The sequence below is a fragment of the Natrix helvetica genome (assembly GCF_964273705.1).
Source record: "Natrix helvetica genome assembly, chromosome: 8".
Taxonomy (NCBI): Eukaryota; Metazoa; Chordata; class Lepidosauria; order Squamata; family Natricidae; genus Natrix; species Natrix helvetica.
The window spans coordinates 28,334,199-28,352,899 of record NC_138559.1 but is presented as its reverse complement, the minus strand read 5'-3'; the positions used below and the strand labels follow the sequence as shown (position 1 = coordinate 28,352,899).

The window sequence follows — 18,701 nt, the reverse complement described above, 5'->3', positions numbered from 1 at the left end:
CTGAGTGCCAACCTGACCGCCCTCAGCTCCAGCCAGTTGATGCTGTGAGCGGCCTCGGAGGGGGACCACCTGCCCTGTGCAAGCTGGTTGCGGCAATGGGCCCCCCAGCCGAACAGGCTGGCATCCGTCGTGATGGTGAGACGGACTGGCTCCCTGAATGGAGACCCCTTTAACAGGGCCGGAGACAGCCACCACTTGAGGGAGCGACATACCTCTACAGGGACTGGAATCAGCCTTGTTGAGCTGCTTTTGTTGGCTCTTTGGTATGGAAGCAGGAGCCACTGAAGCGGGCGGGAGTGAAGTCTTGCCCAAGGCACGATGGACAGGCACGAAGTCATCTTGCCTAGGAGCTGTGAGAGCTGGACCACCTTGACCAGGCGTGACTGCTGCACATGAATGACCTTTTCCCGGAGACTGGCCACCCTTTCCGGGGACAGGGATACTGTGCACAAGACGGCGTCTATGACGGCTCCTAGATGTTGCAGCCTGGTCGTTGGAACAAGATGACTTTTCTCCAGGTTGATGGAGAATCCGTGGTCTTGGAGCACCTGAATGGTGTGCTCCAGGTCTCTGGCTGCTTGTTGATGCGACGATGACAGAATGAGAACATCGTCCAGATAACAGTGCAGTCTGACCGGATGTGACCAGAGGAAGGCCGCCACGGCTGCGAGAACCTTTGTAAATGTCCTGGGTGCCGATGACAGGCCAAACGGCAAGGCCCGATACTGGTAGTGGCGGCCCGCGTACGTGAACCTCAGGAACTTGCGGTGGGCTTTGCGGATAGGGACGTGGAGGTAGGCCTCCTTGAGGTCTATGGACGTTAGTATATCGCCTGGTCTGATGCACCCCAAGATGGACTGGAGGGACTACATTTTGAACCTGCGATATGTCACGTGGTAATTGAACTTTTTTAGATCTAATATCCCCCTCCACCCTCCGGAGTTTTTGGGAACCAGAAATAGGATGGAGTAATATCCTGTTCCCTCCTGGCCTGCTGGAACAGGCTCTATGGCCCTGATTTCTCTGAGCTGCCTTATCTCCCGTTCCATGAGGGATCTTTTGACTATGCCCGAGGGAACTGGACACCTGATGAAGTGGCGGGAGGGGGGGACCAGAACTCCATAGTGAGACCCATGCGGACCGTTTGAAGAACCCACTGGTCCGACGTGGTCTGCTCCCATTTGGCGTGAAATAACTGTAGTCGCCCTCCTATGGGAGCTGACCTCTGATGGTCATTTATATCTCCTAAAAGGCCGTGAGCCGGAGCCCACCCGAAATGGCCGCTTGGAGTAATGCTGCTGGCGACCTCTGTCACGAAAGGACTGACGGTCCTGGGACCGCTCGCCCTGCTGGGAATACACCCGATGATAGGGGGCGGAGCTAGTGGAGGGCTCATTGCTCCGAAAGGGCTGCCTCCTATAGGAGTTGGATCCCTTACGATCAGACTTTTTAGCGACTGACGGCATCACCTTCTTTTTGTCCTTGTTTTCCACAAGGACTGGATCAAGGATCTCTCCAAACAGCTTGTCCCCTTTAAAGGGGGCAGTAACAAGCTTCCATTTGGAGCGCATGTCCACGTTCCAATGTCTAAGCCACAGAAGACGTCTGGAAGTCACATTAGACGCCAGGGCGCGTGAGGCAAATTTAGCAGCACTCAGAGTGGCATCAGCGGTGTACTCTGTGGCTGCCATGATCTTATTGATATCCTGCCTCACTTTAACGTCCTTGGCAGGTATCTTTCTCAACAGCTGCCTTAGCCACAGGAGAGCTGCCCTGGAGAAAAAGGAGGCAGAAGCGGATGACTTAATAGCCCACGCTGCTGCCTGGTGAGTCTTGTGGCAAGCAGTCTCGGTTCTCTTATCCTCTGCCTTGAGCCCCTCCAACAGGTCAGGAGGGAGAACAGAGGAGGAAGTGAGAGCCGCTACAGGGGGATCAATTGGAGGTAGCTTGAGCAGATCCTCCAGGCTGGCATCCACCGTGTACAGCCTTTTGTCATTGCTGCTGGGGCCCACTGCCTCTGCACTAAATTGAGGAACATCTTGGGCACAGGAACAATTTCCTGGACCGAAATAGGTTCTTCAAAAAGATCCCCAGATAGGTCCTCAGGATCTACGGCCTCTTGGGCTGGGGGAGTTGACCGCAGACGCGTTGAGATTTTTGCCTTGTCTAGAATAGTTTTAAAGTTGTCCAATTTAAATAGGCCTGAAAAGGCTGGTTTTTTGGATGGGCCTGACTCCTCCCCAGAGAATTCAGCTTCCTGCCTAGGAAGGATATCCTCCTCCTCCTCCCAGTCTGAATCATCGGTAGCCACCGAAGAATGCAGGGACGGGGGTGGAAGACTAGGAGTCATCTCCCTAGGATCCTCCTGGGGCTGCAAATGGTGGGTCTTGCGAATGCGCTTGCCCCTCCTTTGCATGCCTGCCTCAATGCCCTGGGAAATGGCCCTGTTAATGATATCCTGCATTTCACTAGATAAGTTAGGCCCCTGGTCCTCAATGGGGCGAACCCCATGAGCGGGCCCTGGGATCGGCTGCTGAGGGGCCAAGGGTCCCATTGGAGCTGGTCCCTCTTCCATATCTGAGGGACAGGCAAAGAGATCGGCTTGGTCAGCCATTGAGGGGCCTGGAGAAGTAGCCATGGCAAAGGAAGCCGTGGGGGAGAATTCCTGGCCTTCCTCCTCACTATCAGAAATGGGCCCTCCCTGGGCTGGAGGAAGTTCCCTGGAGGGCTCCCCAGGAGACACCGAAAGGGAAGAATGGGCCTGCTGTTGGGCCTTGGAGAACTGCTTTTCTAAGGCCTTCTGGCGTCTTAAAGCATCCTTGTCTAGGCCCGAGCCTTGTTTGGGACCATGCCTGGAGTAAGGCTTACTCCCTCTAATGGCCTCCCTGGCAGCTTTCCCGGCCTGTCTTATAGGGGCTCTGGAAGAGACACCCTCAGAAGTTTCAGGGGCCTGATCTGCCATGGTAATAACCTCTGGACAGGATAGTAGGGGATGGGAAGACCACCACTCACCACCTCCACAAAGCCCACCGCAGCACGATGCTCCTGAGGAGACAAAAACTGCAAGGCCTGATTCAATCACTGGAGCTTTTCGCGTGAGCAGAATTCGCTCCCAGCGCCTGCAGGAGATCCAAGGGGGCGACCCAGCAGGCCACAATCCCACGCCACTATTAAACGATTGGATTGGGGCCCAGGTCGCCGGTCACACCGGTCAAGTCTGAATCCAAGCGGCTCCTGCAAAGAGCCAGGCTTCAGGCAGCTGCGGCAAACTTTTTTACTCGACGAAACTGAAAGTTGCGCAATCCAAAATGGCGGCCAGAACTCACTGCTGCTTTGCCCTAATGGCCAAAATGGCTGCCCTGGAAGCTCGTGCTGCAATCTGACTTGCAAGAAGCACAAATGGCAACAGCAGGCTCCCAGCGGGAAATGGCCCCCAGTAGGGGTGCCCTAACAGCGCTGGCGTCGGCACTCTGACCCACGTGCTTTCCTCAACAGCTGCCTGTGGCCTCGAGGAGCCTGAGCGAAGCCCTGGACACCAGGAGAGCCAAGGGTGAAAATGGCAATTAAAAACAATATTTTTCACTCACCAGCCTGCTCTGCGTGATTACTTTCCTTATTTCCCTATGTTCCTTATTAAAAGAACTCTTGAGAGTCCAAGGAATTTATCTCAGAATTGGAAAAACTCTAAGGGCGTCCACTGGGCTAGCTGAATTGAAAAAAAACTGAAGATAATCGGCACCAGAGGCGTGGCTTAAAGTTTCAATTCAGTTCTGGGCAGATTGGCTGTATTTAACCCTTCCTTCCTTGGACTCTCCAGAGCAGCGCCCTGGAAAACAGGCCATCGGTTTGCCTCACAGTGGATGCATCTGAGAAGCTCCAGAAACATGCCAGGCAACCAGGAAAGGTTGGCAAAGGTAATGGTCCTTAAAGGACGGTGGTGCTAGAGAACAAAGGGGAGCTCCAAGGGGCAGCAAACCTTCTCACCCCTGAACGCCATTAACAGAGACCCTGGGGGGAGGGGGAAAAGAGAGGTGACCAGTTCTCAAATGAGGCGATTTGCTTCTGCAATAAGATACACAAGGGGGTGACCAGAAGCCTCCGGCTGTGGGCACTGCAGCACCAAAAATGCCCTACATAAAAACCTATGGGCAAGTCAAAAGTTGAACAGGAGCATCACCATAAATCTCAGGCAATGATGAGGTCAAGACCAGATTATAATGTGAAAGTCTTGGAAGGATCTTTTGAAGAGCAACAATAAGAAACTTTGGTACCTGGATAAGACTGCTAAAGTGTTGCAGGTCAGCTATCAGATATAAAAAATAACCCTCCATTTCTCTTGGTGAAATCTATCAAATAGCAAACACAACACTAAGTCCTTCTGTACCAGAGACAAGGTCCTTGTGTGTCTAATCATACTTTACCACATAAAGTATTCTATTCAATTCAGTTCAATACTTAAAATCCATGAGTTAAAAATAATTGCTTCCTGGCAAGGCTACTTTTTTTAGAGATGGGATGGCTGAAACGTACAGGCAAACTGAAGGTGCAGCACTGGTATGGATGGGTTAGGCCAGCAAGACAGGAAGCTCATCATCTCTTTTTGTAAGGTTGCAAGCAGCCCATGAGACAAATGGAAAGCACCCATTCCCAGTAACCATCATCAGTATTACAGGTTATGATTAAATACCAGTTATCTTCTGGACTCATCCGTGACATCAGTGGTACGCTGATTAAAAAGGCTCCGCTTCAAGAGGAATGTTGTGGATGTCAGCCTCCAAGATCAGGCTTCAGACGTTAAACAAGTGGGATGCTCCAGAGGAACAGCACCAACCGGTACGAGTGGTATTAAACCAGTCATGTGTTTGGCAGCCATGCTCTGTTACCCGGCAAGATGACAAGCCTCAGAAAAAGAACTATTAGCTAACGCTTTTTTCACTCTTGGCAGGTCACTTTTCCCCAAAAAAGTGCTTAAATGGGTGGATAGTTAACAATACAATAGGAAATATTAATATCCAATAATTGGATATTAACAATATCTTGTCAAGCTGGGTTTCCTGGCTTCCTTGCCAATTCACACTGGATATTGCCAAATATTCAAAAGTGATGTTAAGCTGCTCCAAGGACTAAAGATTTGGCAGATGATTGAAATAAAAAAAAGGAAATGAAAAAGTTGAGTTTGACATTATAAGAATTTTCATATCATCTAGAAGTCAGAGCACCTTAGAGCCATCCTGCAGAGTCAGGTCAAGACATAAATGTAATCCTAGCAGTCCAGATCCATCCTTGGAGACTGAAGTACTCCATTGTAACACTGACATTTCTTGTGCCTTTGTCAATTTCCACTTGTTTCCTGAATATGAATTATGACTGACAAAATTATGTTCCACCAATAGCCCCAAAGGCTTGCCAGGTACCACAAGAGGCCCTAATGCTAAAACCGTTTCCCTCGTCAGCTCCCCTCCAATATACATCACAAGTACTTCCTGAATGGCAGACTTGCTGAAGTCTCTGCCACAAAGCGATCACCTTTGCAGGTTTTTTTCAAAGAAAGCAAGTTACACACACACACACAAAGCCTACCTCAAGCAGGAGCATCAACATAGTCAAGAAAGACTTGGACAATTCCCTCCCACCCATCAACCTGGGGATGAAATTTCCCCATTAAATTATACACGAACATTTCTTAGTTGTAGACCAAGCCAGCTTTCTGAAGTACCTCAACAGCCAAGTACGTTCCATCTACTTCACCCATGCCTCCAAGCTACCCAAGCCACAGCAGCTAAAATCAGGACTCCAGAATCACAAAACCAGTAGGACCTATTCAGAATTTCTGAAAAAGGGACCCCCTTAGTCTACCGATCAAACAGAAAATGCTCCAGGCAAGCACAACTCACAAATCAATGAGCTCTTTATTGTTTCCCCTTTCTTTTCATCATGCAGATCGTACACTGGAAAGGTCAAACAGAGGGGTGAGGCACATGCCTTTCTTCCTCTTCCAGGTCTATTCAAACTCTTATAATCTTTGCAAAACTGAAGGCCATGAAATCTTCTCTTGGATGGAGGACCCACCAAAGGGCCTTGTAGAGTTTTGCCACCAAATTCACTCAAGACAGCATTTTATTGTAAGACAGCTTTAAGAAAGCCACCCATATATGGTGGATTCCTTTTTAATGTATTTCCAAGCTGAGTACAAACTTTGATTCTGTATACAGGTGATCCTTGTTTAATGACATGTTCACCGACCACTGAAGTTACAATAGCACTGAAAAAGTGGTACTTAGGACTGGTCCTCAAAGTTCTGGCCACTGCAGCATCCATGTGGTCATAAGATTGTGATTCCTGGCACTCAGTGATCAACTTGCAATATGACATTGCTGTGTCCCAGTGGTGTAATGCATGAAATTCAATGGTGAAAAGAGTAAGGTTCTACATTTAGGCAACAAAAACGGAATGCACAGGTACAGTATAGGTGATACCATACTCAGTAGTAGTAACTGTGAAAGGGATCTTGGAGTCCTAGTGGACAACCATTTAAATATGAGCCAGCAGTGTGCAGCAGCTGCCAAAAAAGCCAACACAGTTCTAGGCTGCATCAACAGAGGGATAGAATCAAGATCACGTGAAGTGTTAATACCACTTTATAATGCCTTGGTAAGGCCACACTTGGAATACTGCATTCAGTTCTGGTCGCCACGATGTAAAAAAGATGTGGAGACTCTAGAAAGAGTGCAGAGAAGAGCAACAAAGATGATTAGGGGACTGGAGACTAAAACATATGAAGAACGGTTGCAGGAACTGGGTATGTTTAGCTTAAGAGAAAGAAGGACTAGGGGAGACATGATAGCAGTGTTCCAATATCTCAGAGGTTGCCACAAAGAAGAGGGAGTCAAACTATTCTCCAAAGCACCTGAGGGTAGAACAAGAAGCAATGGGTGGAAACTAATCAAGGAGAGAAGCAATTTAGAACTGAGGAGGAATTTCCTGACAGTGAGAACAATTAATCAGTGGAACAGCTTGCCTCCAGAAGTTGTGAATGCCCCAACACTGGAAGTCTTTAAGAAGATGTTGGATAGCTATTTGTCTGAAACGGTATAGGGTTTCCTGCCTAGGCAGGGGGTTGGACTAGAAGACCTCCAAGGTCCCTTCCAACTCTACTATTGTATTATTGTATTATCTGACAAGCAAAGTCAATGGGGAATCTGTCAGGAAATCACAAATCAGGACCACGGGACATCGTCCACTTAATGACGACACAGAATCCACTTAAGAAAGGCAGCCAGAAATGCCACCGCTATGAGGCATCGTCACTGACATGGTGCTTTATGATTGCATCACTTAGCGATGGAAATTTCAATCCTAATTACTGCCATTATCTGAGGACTACCTTTAGTTCCTATTTCATGACTGTGACCAATCCCAACCCCCTTATCTCTTGACATGAACAAAAAACCAGCTTCACATTTTCTCTTTCAAATTTCATGCAGAAATGGCTATTTCTCCAATCTTTGAATGCAAAGCTTATAAAGGTGACATGCAGAGCTGTATACTGTATTTTTGGAGTATAAGACGCACTAAGGTTTTGAAGAGGCAAATAAAAAAAAAGTAGGTAGGTAAATAGAGGGAGAGAAAGGGAGAGAAAGAAATACAGTAGGGAGAGAGAGAGTGTGTGTAAGTAGGTAGGTAGAGGGATAGCGAGAAATAGAAAGAGATAGAGAGAAATACAGTAGATAGGTAGGGAGAGAGAGAGTAGGTAGGTTGGTAGGTAGAGGGATAGAGAGAGAGAGAGAAATAGAGAGAGAGAGAGAAATACAGTAGATAGATAGGGAGAGAGAGAGTAGGTAGGTAGGTAGGTAGAGAGAGGGACAGGGAGCAATAGAAATACAGTAGGTAGGTAGGGAGAGAGAGAGAGACAGAGGAGGGAGGGAGGGAGGGAGGGAGGGAGGGAGATGTTTCCAGGTGTATTTATCCATGTGCTGGAGAAAGAAATCACTGACAATCTGCAGCACCTAAGACTTTGTTTCTGCTGGCACAGCATTTGATCAATGTCATTTTCATTTTTTAAAAAAAGGCATGAATAGCCTTGGGGGGCTTGCAGAGTGCTCCCCCCCCCCAAAACGAGCAAAAAACAGCCTGTTTTTTGCAAAAATGGGCCCATTTTTTGTCAAAGAAAATTGCATGCATAGCCTTATGGAGGTTTATAGAGTGCTGCTGGGGACTGGGGGGCAAAAAACGAACTGTTTTTTGCTCATTTCTGCCCTCCCCAGCCCCCAGGAGCTCTCTGAAAGCCTCCATATGGGTATGTACGGCCATTTTGGTGAAGGGGCCGGGCTATGGGAGGCAAAAAAATTCTGCATTCGATGTATAAGACGCACCCAGATTTTCAACCTCTTTTTTGAGGAAAAAAGGTGCGCCTTATGCTCCCAAAAATATGGTAAAAGAAAAATCATTAAGATACATATGAGACAATTTTGAAAGATAAATTCAAAATTCTTTGGGCATACATGGCCAGATGTCTTACCAAAATTTAAGCAAGGAGATACAACTGAGCTGAATAGTGCCAGAACAAATTAAACTTGTATTAACATCCTAAGTCAAAGATACTGAGAGAAAGGTGAAAAACCTGTTAGAAGCTTGGCAAACCACTTGAAGCAAAAAAGATCCTCACAGAAATCTACCAGTGAGGAAAACCTAGCCAAGGTTTGTGATCAGCCTGATCAGATTGTACTTTTGATCAATGACTCTTGGAGACACACCCAAAAGTAGACCTTCAGGAGGCCCCTAGAAATGCCATGCAATAGAAGGAGGAACAGTGCCGTTACCCCTCTTACCAGAGATGATAGAAACTGTATCTTTCTCCCAGGATACAACATTAACATATTCTTGCACTGAAGAAGGAATGAGGCACTTAAAAACAGCCACGTTTCCACGCATTGATCGTTGATCCTCCACTCGAACTGTGTAAGGTTCCCTGAACACTGGGAAGAAAAACAATAGGTGAGCAGACAGATTAGCAGATTGTATACTTCACCCAAAATTAATTTCACACCTTCCCACATCTCTTCACCATACAGGGTGTACACCAAAGATTGCACCAGACCATAGCTTCATTAATTAGGATAAGGCTGCACCTTATATGTGTATTTTATCCTGATCTGCTGATTTTCCAGCTTCAAAAATCTCATTCTAGTCAAAACAGGAAAGGACAAAGATGGGAGAGTAGAAAATACAGTACACACCATAAGCTGAGGGTTGACAGAAGATGTTCTTAACCTGAAAAACTGTTACAAAGATTTGTCTTCAGCGCAACTGATTGCTATGGGTGGCTTTTAACTGAGATTCTTAAAAATGAATTTCTGCAATAAAACAATTCAATGGAAAGCTTATTTAAAACAGTGTAAAATGAAAGAACAGAATAAAGAAACAAGCCTTTTCTGGGTACCAAAGTGTCATCAAGGCAGGTGCCAAATAAGCCTCTCTGAGGATGGCATTTCACTGTTGATGTTACCTTCTTTCCCAGGAAACTCCTGCTAGTCTCTCTTGGTAGCCTAGTTCACAGGAGTTCACAGGAGCACAAGCACAGAGGATACCCTTTGAGCCCAACCCCAAAGATCTTTAGGGGTGAAACTGGCTGTGAATTAAGATTAGAGTGGAATTGTCGGGGGAGGGAGGCAGGGCACCTGACAAAGAAGGAAAGAAGAGGCTGCTTTTGAAAATTTCCAGAACTTCATAGAACCAGAGACCTAGAAGGCATCTCAGAGGTAGCCTAGTCAAAACTTCTCCTCATCCACCAGAGCTTCTCCCATAGATGATTATCCAGACTAACATTCCAAGGCCAGCATTAGCCAAAAGGCCAACTGCAAGGGTGGGTTGTACTTTAGGACTCTTTCTTCTCTTGCTTCCCCTCTTGCCTGTCCTTCATTCCTTGCCCTTTTCACAACCTCATACCAGGTGTCCTCCACACTGAATAATACTTTATAGGTAGACACCCTGTTTTAACTTTCCTGCTAAATTGGATACAGGATATTTAGATAAAATTCTTAAAGGGAGACGTAGCAGGAGTAAGAGGGCGTAACATGCCCCCAAAATTACTTTAATGTACAAAGAATGATCATAGTATGAAATATGTTCTTATAGATCAAACGGAACATGCCATGAAGCAAAACAAAAATCTTAAAAGTATTTCTCTTCACATCCCTCCCTTTACTTCATCATGATTCTGATTTGTTCCATCTTATGGAGAACTACATTTGAGCAGATTTGAACCTGCTCTTTGGTTTTCTATCCATCAACTGTCAATCACCAATCTACCCTCTCTTTCCTAGGAAGTTCTCCCACTATCCTCTTTGAGAAGAAGATGTCCATTCCACGTCCAGTTTGAGAAGTCCACAAGCAGGACATGACTGCCCAGCCCATTCTCTCGCATGGCTCCTTGTTGTTGCTGTTCCTTATCAGCTCAGAATTCAGACAAGGAGCATAAAATGGTCTTCCTGACACTTGCCACAATCAAGGCAACAAGCTTTGCTTTAAAATACACAATGTAAAAGAAACATTGCTCTTTGCCTGCTTTCAACTTCTTCCATAGCCAAATGTCTATGGAGATTCTCAGTCATCCAGGTTGAAAACGGTTTGAAGAAGTTTCGCTTGCATGGGAAATGAAATGTCTTCCAGCAAAAACAATGGAAGTCAGGTCACCTTTTAAAGAAGCACCTTCGGGACTCTTCCATATCCGTTTATCTCAGACAGCTCCATTAGGTTCAGACTTAACGAGATGAAGGAAAAAATGATTTCATCCTTTGTTTCAAAGCATGCATAACTTTATACCTTCTACCATGTTCACATTCATTCACTTATTTTCCTAATTAATGAAGCCCCAAATATTGGAGCTCTTCCTCCAATCACCAATCAAAAGGCTCTGTGCTTTCTCCTGGTTCCATGGGGTATCTTTTGAGTTGCAGCAACCAACCAAGTGCAAACAGAAGCTAAACAATCATAGCCCTGACTCAGCCTCAAGTGGGTCAGCTGCTCTCCATGCGTACCTAAGGTTAGGTGCATCTCTCCCCGCCTGACCAGAGCAGACAAATCCTTTAGCTTGCTCCCACTGAACAAACCTCCCTCCAGTACGGTTAGATGCATGAAATGTTTCTGGGGACTTCCAAGGGTCCTTCAGGAAAATCCTACTTCCAAGACAGAAGCTGTACCTTAGCTTCTCCAGGCAGACCTCAAGTTTCTTTGCACTTGATCCTGCTCCTTTCTATGCTGGGCGCCCACAACTGAAGAAACGGAGACATAATTTTGGAGGCAACACCTGCGAGGATTTCCATAGGCCTGATCCCTGCTGAACTTCCATTGCAATGGAGAACAAGCCAGTGGATGGAGACCCCAGATATATAAGGGCAAGGCAACTCCCATTTCTTTCTTTCTTTTACTTTTTGATTTATATTCTGCCTTTATTATTCTTAGGCACCTCTTCTGAAGCAGTTGTAGACAAATGCAAACAAGATTTTGTTTTCCAAGCATGAGTGAGATCCCACTGCAATGTGAATTAGAATCCAGAACCACATTTGACACATCCCAACACTTGATTATTGATGCCATCCAAGAATGACTATGGATCTAGGTGGGTGCTGCAATGCATGTATTTGGCTAACCCCATGAGAAGCTATTGAGCTAATTTCCCAAACAGGAGGAAACAAGAAATAAAGTTGCAATAAATAAGGACTATCACAAAGCTATTTAAAAAGAGTCTCTTCCCCCTTGCTCCTCACATCCAGGAGAACAGAATTCAAAGGAAGAAGGTTAAAGGCTGCCTGTTAAGAATTCTAAGGAAATCATCATGGCACAGAGCCCTCAAAATAAAAATAAAATCATGTGCACATATAGAAACATTTTTATATTTAGTATTGCAATTCAAGTAAATAATTCACGTCTTGGTCTTTAATGTCCTATCCCACCCTGGGAGGCAAGGAAGGAAGAAGTTGGGTATCAAGCTGGTCTGTGCACTTTGGCAACCGGTGTTTAATAGTTTACCTAATGAAACCAATGGGGCTCCTCATCCACCCACTTGGTTGATCATTGACCAAAAATGGTCTCCCACCTGCTCCTCCCTTCCCTCTGCTTAATTAGTCCTCCAACTGCTTAGCCTGTAGCTCACAATGGATTGTGTCCAGGGCCCAAATGCCATTCAGAAAGCAGAATCAGACCTCCGTCACAGCTACTGAAGACCTATTGCATCCCAGTGTATTTTTCTTTCCCCAGCAAATATGATTCTCTGGCACCAAGCCTAACCTAACCCTAACCGCCCTCCCTCAGCCAGCCAATACCTGCTTTGACCCGGATGTTTGGGCTCCTGATTTTGCCCACGGAGTTCTCTGCAGTGCAGAAGTAAACATTGTCGTGGATAAAGCTGTTGAAGGCAGATGGCGAAAAGGGGTAAAGTTGAAGAGTCCCATTGGCATGGACGTGGCGGATGTGTGGGACGTCGTAGATGTCATCCCCAGTAGCAAGGTACCAGCGAAGGGTGGCACTGGGCGATCCTGCTGCTGGACAAGGGATGACCACTCCCACAGAGCTGGAGAAGGTCACCTGCTGGATGGAGTCGTTCACAAAATAGAGGCTGGTACCCACATCTTCAGTGTGTGCTATGGGGGCAAGCAGAAAGTGAATGCAGTTCCCAAAGAACAAGATCACCTGAACTCGGCAAGCCCCTGCCTCCCCTCCTTGTTCCTCCTGGCTCAGCACTCCCCTTCGTCCAAGTACTATGGGCCCCTTGGAAGGAGGAGAAAATCGAGTTGGGAAAAGTGTAGAAAAGAGCAGCTCAAATGATTTGGAGGCTAATAGAGATTAGATGCTTTTGCTAAAAAGGTTGGGGTGGGTGGGTGAATAAAGACCAGGCTTGGAACATGATACCTAGCAGGGAAAAAGTGGCCCATCAGTATTTTTCCCCATCCTCCAAATAGTTTAATTTGTGACAGCCAACGCAGCTGTCAACGTAGTGGTGAAGGCACTGGCTGTAAGTGATGACCCGACAGAGCCTGAGGGGTCAAACACATCATCAGTTTTGAGTCCTTTCCTGCCCACAAGAGACCTAAGTCCAGCCCACTTTAAGGTCTATTGACTCTTATCTACCACCAATTTGCTCGGACCGTAAATAGTTCAGATTCTTGTAGAGAGCGTTAACATGCAATAAATATATATTCATTTGAACTGCCTTCTTGATTTCTTGCATGTAACACTAGGTTAGAAATCGGGAGGCCGTCTATTTTAGTGCCACCTTAGCTGAATGACCTTGGGCCAGTCACTCTGTCACAGTCCTAGCAAGCAGGCAGTGGCACACCAGTTCCAAAATCTTGCCAACAGTGTTGCAGTCAACACTGACTTGAAGGCACACCCACACATAAACACCCACCCACACAATCACTATCCAAACAGTAGGATCAATGGTCACTCAATGATCCTGACTGGAAGGGTCTGATTCACACCTTAGTGACATTGGATTAATTGATTAATTTTTCAGTGTAAATCAGTAAGAGACATACTGGAACTGAGCACATCAGTAAGCTATGGAATTCATTCCCACAAGATGGGTCAAAGAAGAGTAACTCGGGTGTCTTAAAAGAAGACTGAAAAAATTCATGGGTGATGAGGGCTAGTCTTATTTCTGAGGCAAGGGTGGCCTGTCTTCATATACCCCTTGCAGGGAAACGATGGTGGGAGACGGAAGGTCCTGCTGCTGAGTCCCTAGAGATGGCCCTTTGGGCCCTGGGAGGAAGGGTGGGCTCATCCAGCGGGTCTCTTATCTCACAAGCGGTGCTCCTTAGAGGAGCAGCGGGCAGGGCAGCAGTTTCCAGGTCCCTGCAGGCATCTCCGCAACATTCCGCCATCACCCCAGAGAGAAGAACACAGGAAAAGGCTTTTACTGAACAGAAGCCACATCCTGACTAAATGCTAGGAAAAGCTTCATGAGTTAGCACTTGCAGTTGTGCGGACCACCAGATTTCCCCCAAAGTGCTCCAGACCAGGGAATGGGCTCCAGAGGGAAAAATACAAGGTTTCCTTGAAGGTCGGGATCAGGTGGGCTTTTCTCAAGCCCAGGCCATCTCCAGGGCCAGGCTTTCTGAATTAAATCTACCACCATGCCAAAAGTGAGACTCCCATCCCAGAAGACCTTCAGCAGCATTGACAGGAAATCTAGGAAAATGCATATGTTTCAGAATCACCAATGAATCTTATTGGGAACAAGAAGCTGGCAACTTATGGGAAGGCCTGGAATCCAGGAGGCAACGCGCTCACATAATGCCCCTGCCAAAGCAAAAGAAGCTCTGGCCTTTTAGTGTGGCCTAAAATGATTCAGTCCCTCACAGCCCTGCTGCCCCCACCGCCATTTCCCAAGCCCTGCTGCGCTCCAGGCCCCACTGGGCTGCCCCGGTTGCTCCCTGCAAGGCTGATTACTAAACACACACCCCCATTGCCCCCTTCCACTCACAGGCCTCTTCCTGGCTGCTGAAGGGTTCGGTGGCAGCTGGAGGCCCCAGAGCCATTTGGATTGAGCCCTCTCTTCAGCTGTGCTTAGGCAGGTGGCAAGGCCAAGATGGAGGACGGAGCCTTCCTGCGCCAGCCCCACTGTCAAGGGGCTCCCCATTGCCTGCCTATTTCCCTAGCGCTGCTTTTGAGGCGATCGGAGGAAGAGGAACAGTAGCAGCCGCAAAACAACTCCTCTATTAATATTCCAAGCCAAGTACTTTACTGGCCCTCCAGGGAAGATGCATCCCAACTGCTCATTTGAGGAAAGAAATTAAAGCTGCATTGGGCACAGCAATTCACATCCCATCACAAAGCAGTGATGAGACCATTAGCGCTAGGCAAGATGGGAAAAATGTTTGTCTTTTCATCATCATGGCAGCCATTTGGAAGCTGTAGCACCAAAGCCCTTTTGGCTGGTGCTCAGAAAATGGGAACTCAGATGTTTCCTTCACTTCCCAGTAGAGGGTCACGAATGGCCCTTGAAGGGGGGGGGTTCAAAACAGCTGGAACTGTCCCATGGAAAACCACCCCTGCTGAGTATTCTTCTAAGGCAAAGGGTCTTCAGCACAGATGATCAGTTTCACGAAACAGCAGCCCTTGGCTCATAGAGAATCACACTAGCAAATACGACACCTGGAAAATCATGCGCAATTATAAACCATGAAAATCTTGGGCATTCTCTGGCCACATTAGAGAGAACATCAAAGCTTGATATTGCCTAGCACCTTATGATTTTATTGTAGTCCCTATTTTACTTCACGAATAAGTTACCTTAGGTTTGTTTACCTTTACCTTTGTGGAAAGTTTGTAGAAATTCAGGGAGCCCCCGGAAACATCAAATGGTCTAGAATGCAGCATCACTGGCAGCGTGGGCGTGCCTTAAGTTGCCCATGGGACAGCTCTGCTTCACAAGCTGTACTTGTTTGCTTCTAGGTGAGGTTTAAGGTGCTGGCTATCATCTATTAAGCCCTTCATGACACAGATTCTGGCTATCTGAAGGACTGACTTACCTGTGGTGTCAGCCTTGCCACATTAATCCAACAACAGTAGGTAGAGACTGATTCCTTTGAGTCAACAGCGACCTCTATCAGGACCCCAGAAGCCCACCTTCTCAGTCATGGCACTTGCCTTCTAGAAAGAGGTTCCCCCTGAGATCCAGAGAATTTCCACCCTGAAAGCATTCTGGAGGGCCTTGAAGACATGAATCTTCTCTGCATGTTTACTATGGGATGGCGACTCAATTAAAATAATAAATATACAAAATATGCAATCTACCTACTTTTATACTCCATGCTTATCAACAAAAGCCACATTTATATGAGAACCTCCATGTATATCTTTATGCACTTGTAGATACGAATATGATGTTAAATTGTTTATTCACAATAGAAATATAAAAATTACAAAAAGGCAAAGCAACTAAACTCTGTGAAAAATGGTTAAAAGAATAGAGTCTGTTTTAACCTAAAGAAGAGGAGGCGACCACTCCCAGCCAGGAGGGGAGGAGGAGCTTCCGAGGCAGATGGCGGCTGCCGTGTGAGCTCCGCAAAATTGCGGAGGGGTTTTCCATCTGGGAGAGGTGCTGCCGACCCCTAATGCTACTCTGAGGGTCGTGCTTTGTCGACGACCACCCCCCGATTCTGCCCTGGCCAGGAGGGGCCGGGCAGGGCGTTTGGGGCGGTCAGCTGGCTAGCGAGAAGCTGAAACACCGAAGGACTCCGAGGACGCCGAACGCGCCAGCGCTTAGGCGGAGAATGGAATGGAGAATGGAGAATGGAATGGAGTGGAGAAGGAGAACGGAATGGAGTGGAGAAGGAGTTATGGAATGGTTTGCTGGCTGTGGCTGTGGCTTCCCATCTGGCTAGTGAGAGCACCAGATGGGGAGCGTGGAGCGCGGAGCTGAGCGTGGAGCGTGGAGCGCGGAGCTGAGTGTGGAGTGTGGAGTGTGGAGCTGAGCTGAGTGTCAGGCGGCTAGAGAGGAACGGAGGAACGGAGAAGAACGGAGATACGAAGTGGGTCTCGTTTGGCTGTGGTTGCCCGTCTGGCTGGTGAGAGCGCCAGACGTGGAGCATGGAACGGATCATCTGGCACCAAACAGAGAACGGAGTGTGGGAGGCGTGAGGGAGAAGCGCGGAGAGGCTGGAGAGACAGGAAGATGATGAGAAAGATTGCAAGTATGTCGGTCTGTTGGCGTGCTGGCGTGTTGGCGTGTGGGCGTGCTAGCCGGGGCGTTGGCCAGAAACCTGGAGGACTGCCTCGTTGTGTGAGAGGCGAGAAGGGAGACGGAGGAAGATCTGAACGAAGCAGCTATAGGAGGGGTGAGCCGGTTAAAGTTTCTCAGAGCAGAGCAGACACAATTAAATGGCAAACCTAGAACCTAGATTTGAATCCTTGATACTATTCTGATTGTGACCTTGGCGTTTGCTTTTAACATCTTTTTAAACATCTTTTAAATATCTGCTTTTTAACATCGTTTTAACATCTGCTTTGCCGGTTCCTACACCATCTTGAAACTCTCCTGAATGAAACCCGGGGAGGCGACTAGCCCATTAACTCACCCTTTTCATCTTGGGTCAGGAAAACCTTCTCGACAAACAAATGATTTTACATCTATTTCTTCAGCACCAGTTACCAACTAACTGTACCCCATGATTCCATTTCTATGTACACGAAGCCGGAATTACTGCGGCTGCGGGAATCCCCTTTCTCGCAGGTCTGGCCTTCAGCCCTTTCGAGGGCCCACCTTGAGGATGGGTTTATTAACCCTGAGAGGTGGAGGAAGCGCAAATTAAGGGGTTTTTTAGTAAAATATTTTTTAAGAATTTGTAGGGATCCTGGGGTTGGGGGGTGGGAGGAGGGGGGGGAACAGGTCAGGAGGGATGGTAGAGCCAGGCATCTAGGTGTGGTCGAAGGAGGAGGGAGCGGAGTGGGGGAGGAGAAGGAAGATAGCATTCCTGTGCAGGGCACTTTAATACCAACGGTCGTAGGGAGGGGCAGGTGCGAGGACAGTTTAAGAGCACGTAGTCGGTTGGGAGACCGGGGTTTTTGGTCATTCCCGGTCGTTTGTACCAACCCCTGCATACTAGGTGGTCAGGATCTACAGACCCAAGGCCTGAGACTGCTGTTATGCAATGCGAGGTCCGTTGTCAATAAGGCCCCCCTCATCCACGATCTAATTTTGGAGGGGGACCCGGACCTCGCCGGAATAACCGAGACCTGGTTGGGCCACGAGGGAGGTCTACCCCTTGTGGAAATGTGCCCTCCAGGTTATCGAGCATTTCACCAGCCTCGGGCCCAGGGAAGGGGCGGTGGGGTAGCAGTGATTATCCGGGAAGACTTAGAGCCGAGAGAGTTCACTGTGCCGCAGACATCCGGGTGTGAGTCCCTCGTCGTGAGATGGGGCCCAGGGAGGCAGTTGGGCCTGCTGATAGTATACCTGGCTCCTCGCTATACTTCAGCGGCCCTGCCCGAACTCCTTGAGCTGATCTCATCGGTGGCGGTTGAGACCCCCAAACTTTTAGTGATGGGGGATTTTAATCTGCCGTCGATGGGAGAAGCGTCTGAGGGGGTTCGGGAGTTCATGGCTTCCATGACAGCCATGGACCTGACCCAGTTAATTCAGGGCCCTACTCATGAGGGAGGCCACACCCTGGACCTTGTTTTTGTCTCTGGCCAGTGGACGAGTGATCTGGGAATAGGGGATCTAGACACTATTCCCCTGTCATGGTCGGATCACTCACTTCTTCGGCTGGACTTCCCTGGTGCTACCCCCCGCCGCGAGGAGGCGGAACTGGAAGGTATTAGATGGTTCCGCCCCAAGCGCCTGATGGAACCGGATAGGTTCCAGACGGAACTTGGGCCACCTCCTGTGGACCTGACCCGCCCCCGAGTAGAGGACCTGGTAGTCGCATGGAATAGTGCGGCTACCGGGGCCCTAGACCGGGTGGCGCCTTTGCGGCCTCTCCTGCGGCGAAGAACCACCCTGGCACCTTGGTTTACCGAGGAGCTAGGGGTGATGAAACGCCACAAGAGACGCCTAGAGAGTCGTTGGAGATCCTCCCGTTCCGAATTTGACCGAGCACAGGCACGAGCCTATTTGAAGACGTACCTTGTGGCACTAAGAGCGGCCAAACGTCAACATTGCGCCGCTCTTATTGCGTCTGCAGATAACCGCCCTGCCG

General features: G+C 48.0%; 1 protein-coding gene across 5 annotated transcripts in view; it reads right to left on the bottom strand.

Annotated features, from left to right (window-relative positions):
* DSCAML1 (DS cell adhesion molecule like 1) overlaps positions 1-18,701 on the bottom strand; it is a 111,981-nt gene that overhangs the window by 84,464 nt on the left and 8,816 nt on the right. For all 5 annotated transcript variants that reach the window (XM_081961379.1, XM_081961380.1, XM_081961382.1 and 2 more), the window contains exons 2-3: positions 12,321-12,638; positions 8,829-8,975 (exon numbers count right to left, since the gene is read on the bottom strand). In XM_081961379.1, coding sequence (XP_081817505.1) covers positions 8,829-8,975; positions 12,321-12,638 — 465 coding nt within the window. The remainder of the gene's footprint in view (positions 1-8,828; positions 8,976-12,320; positions 12,639-18,701) is intronic.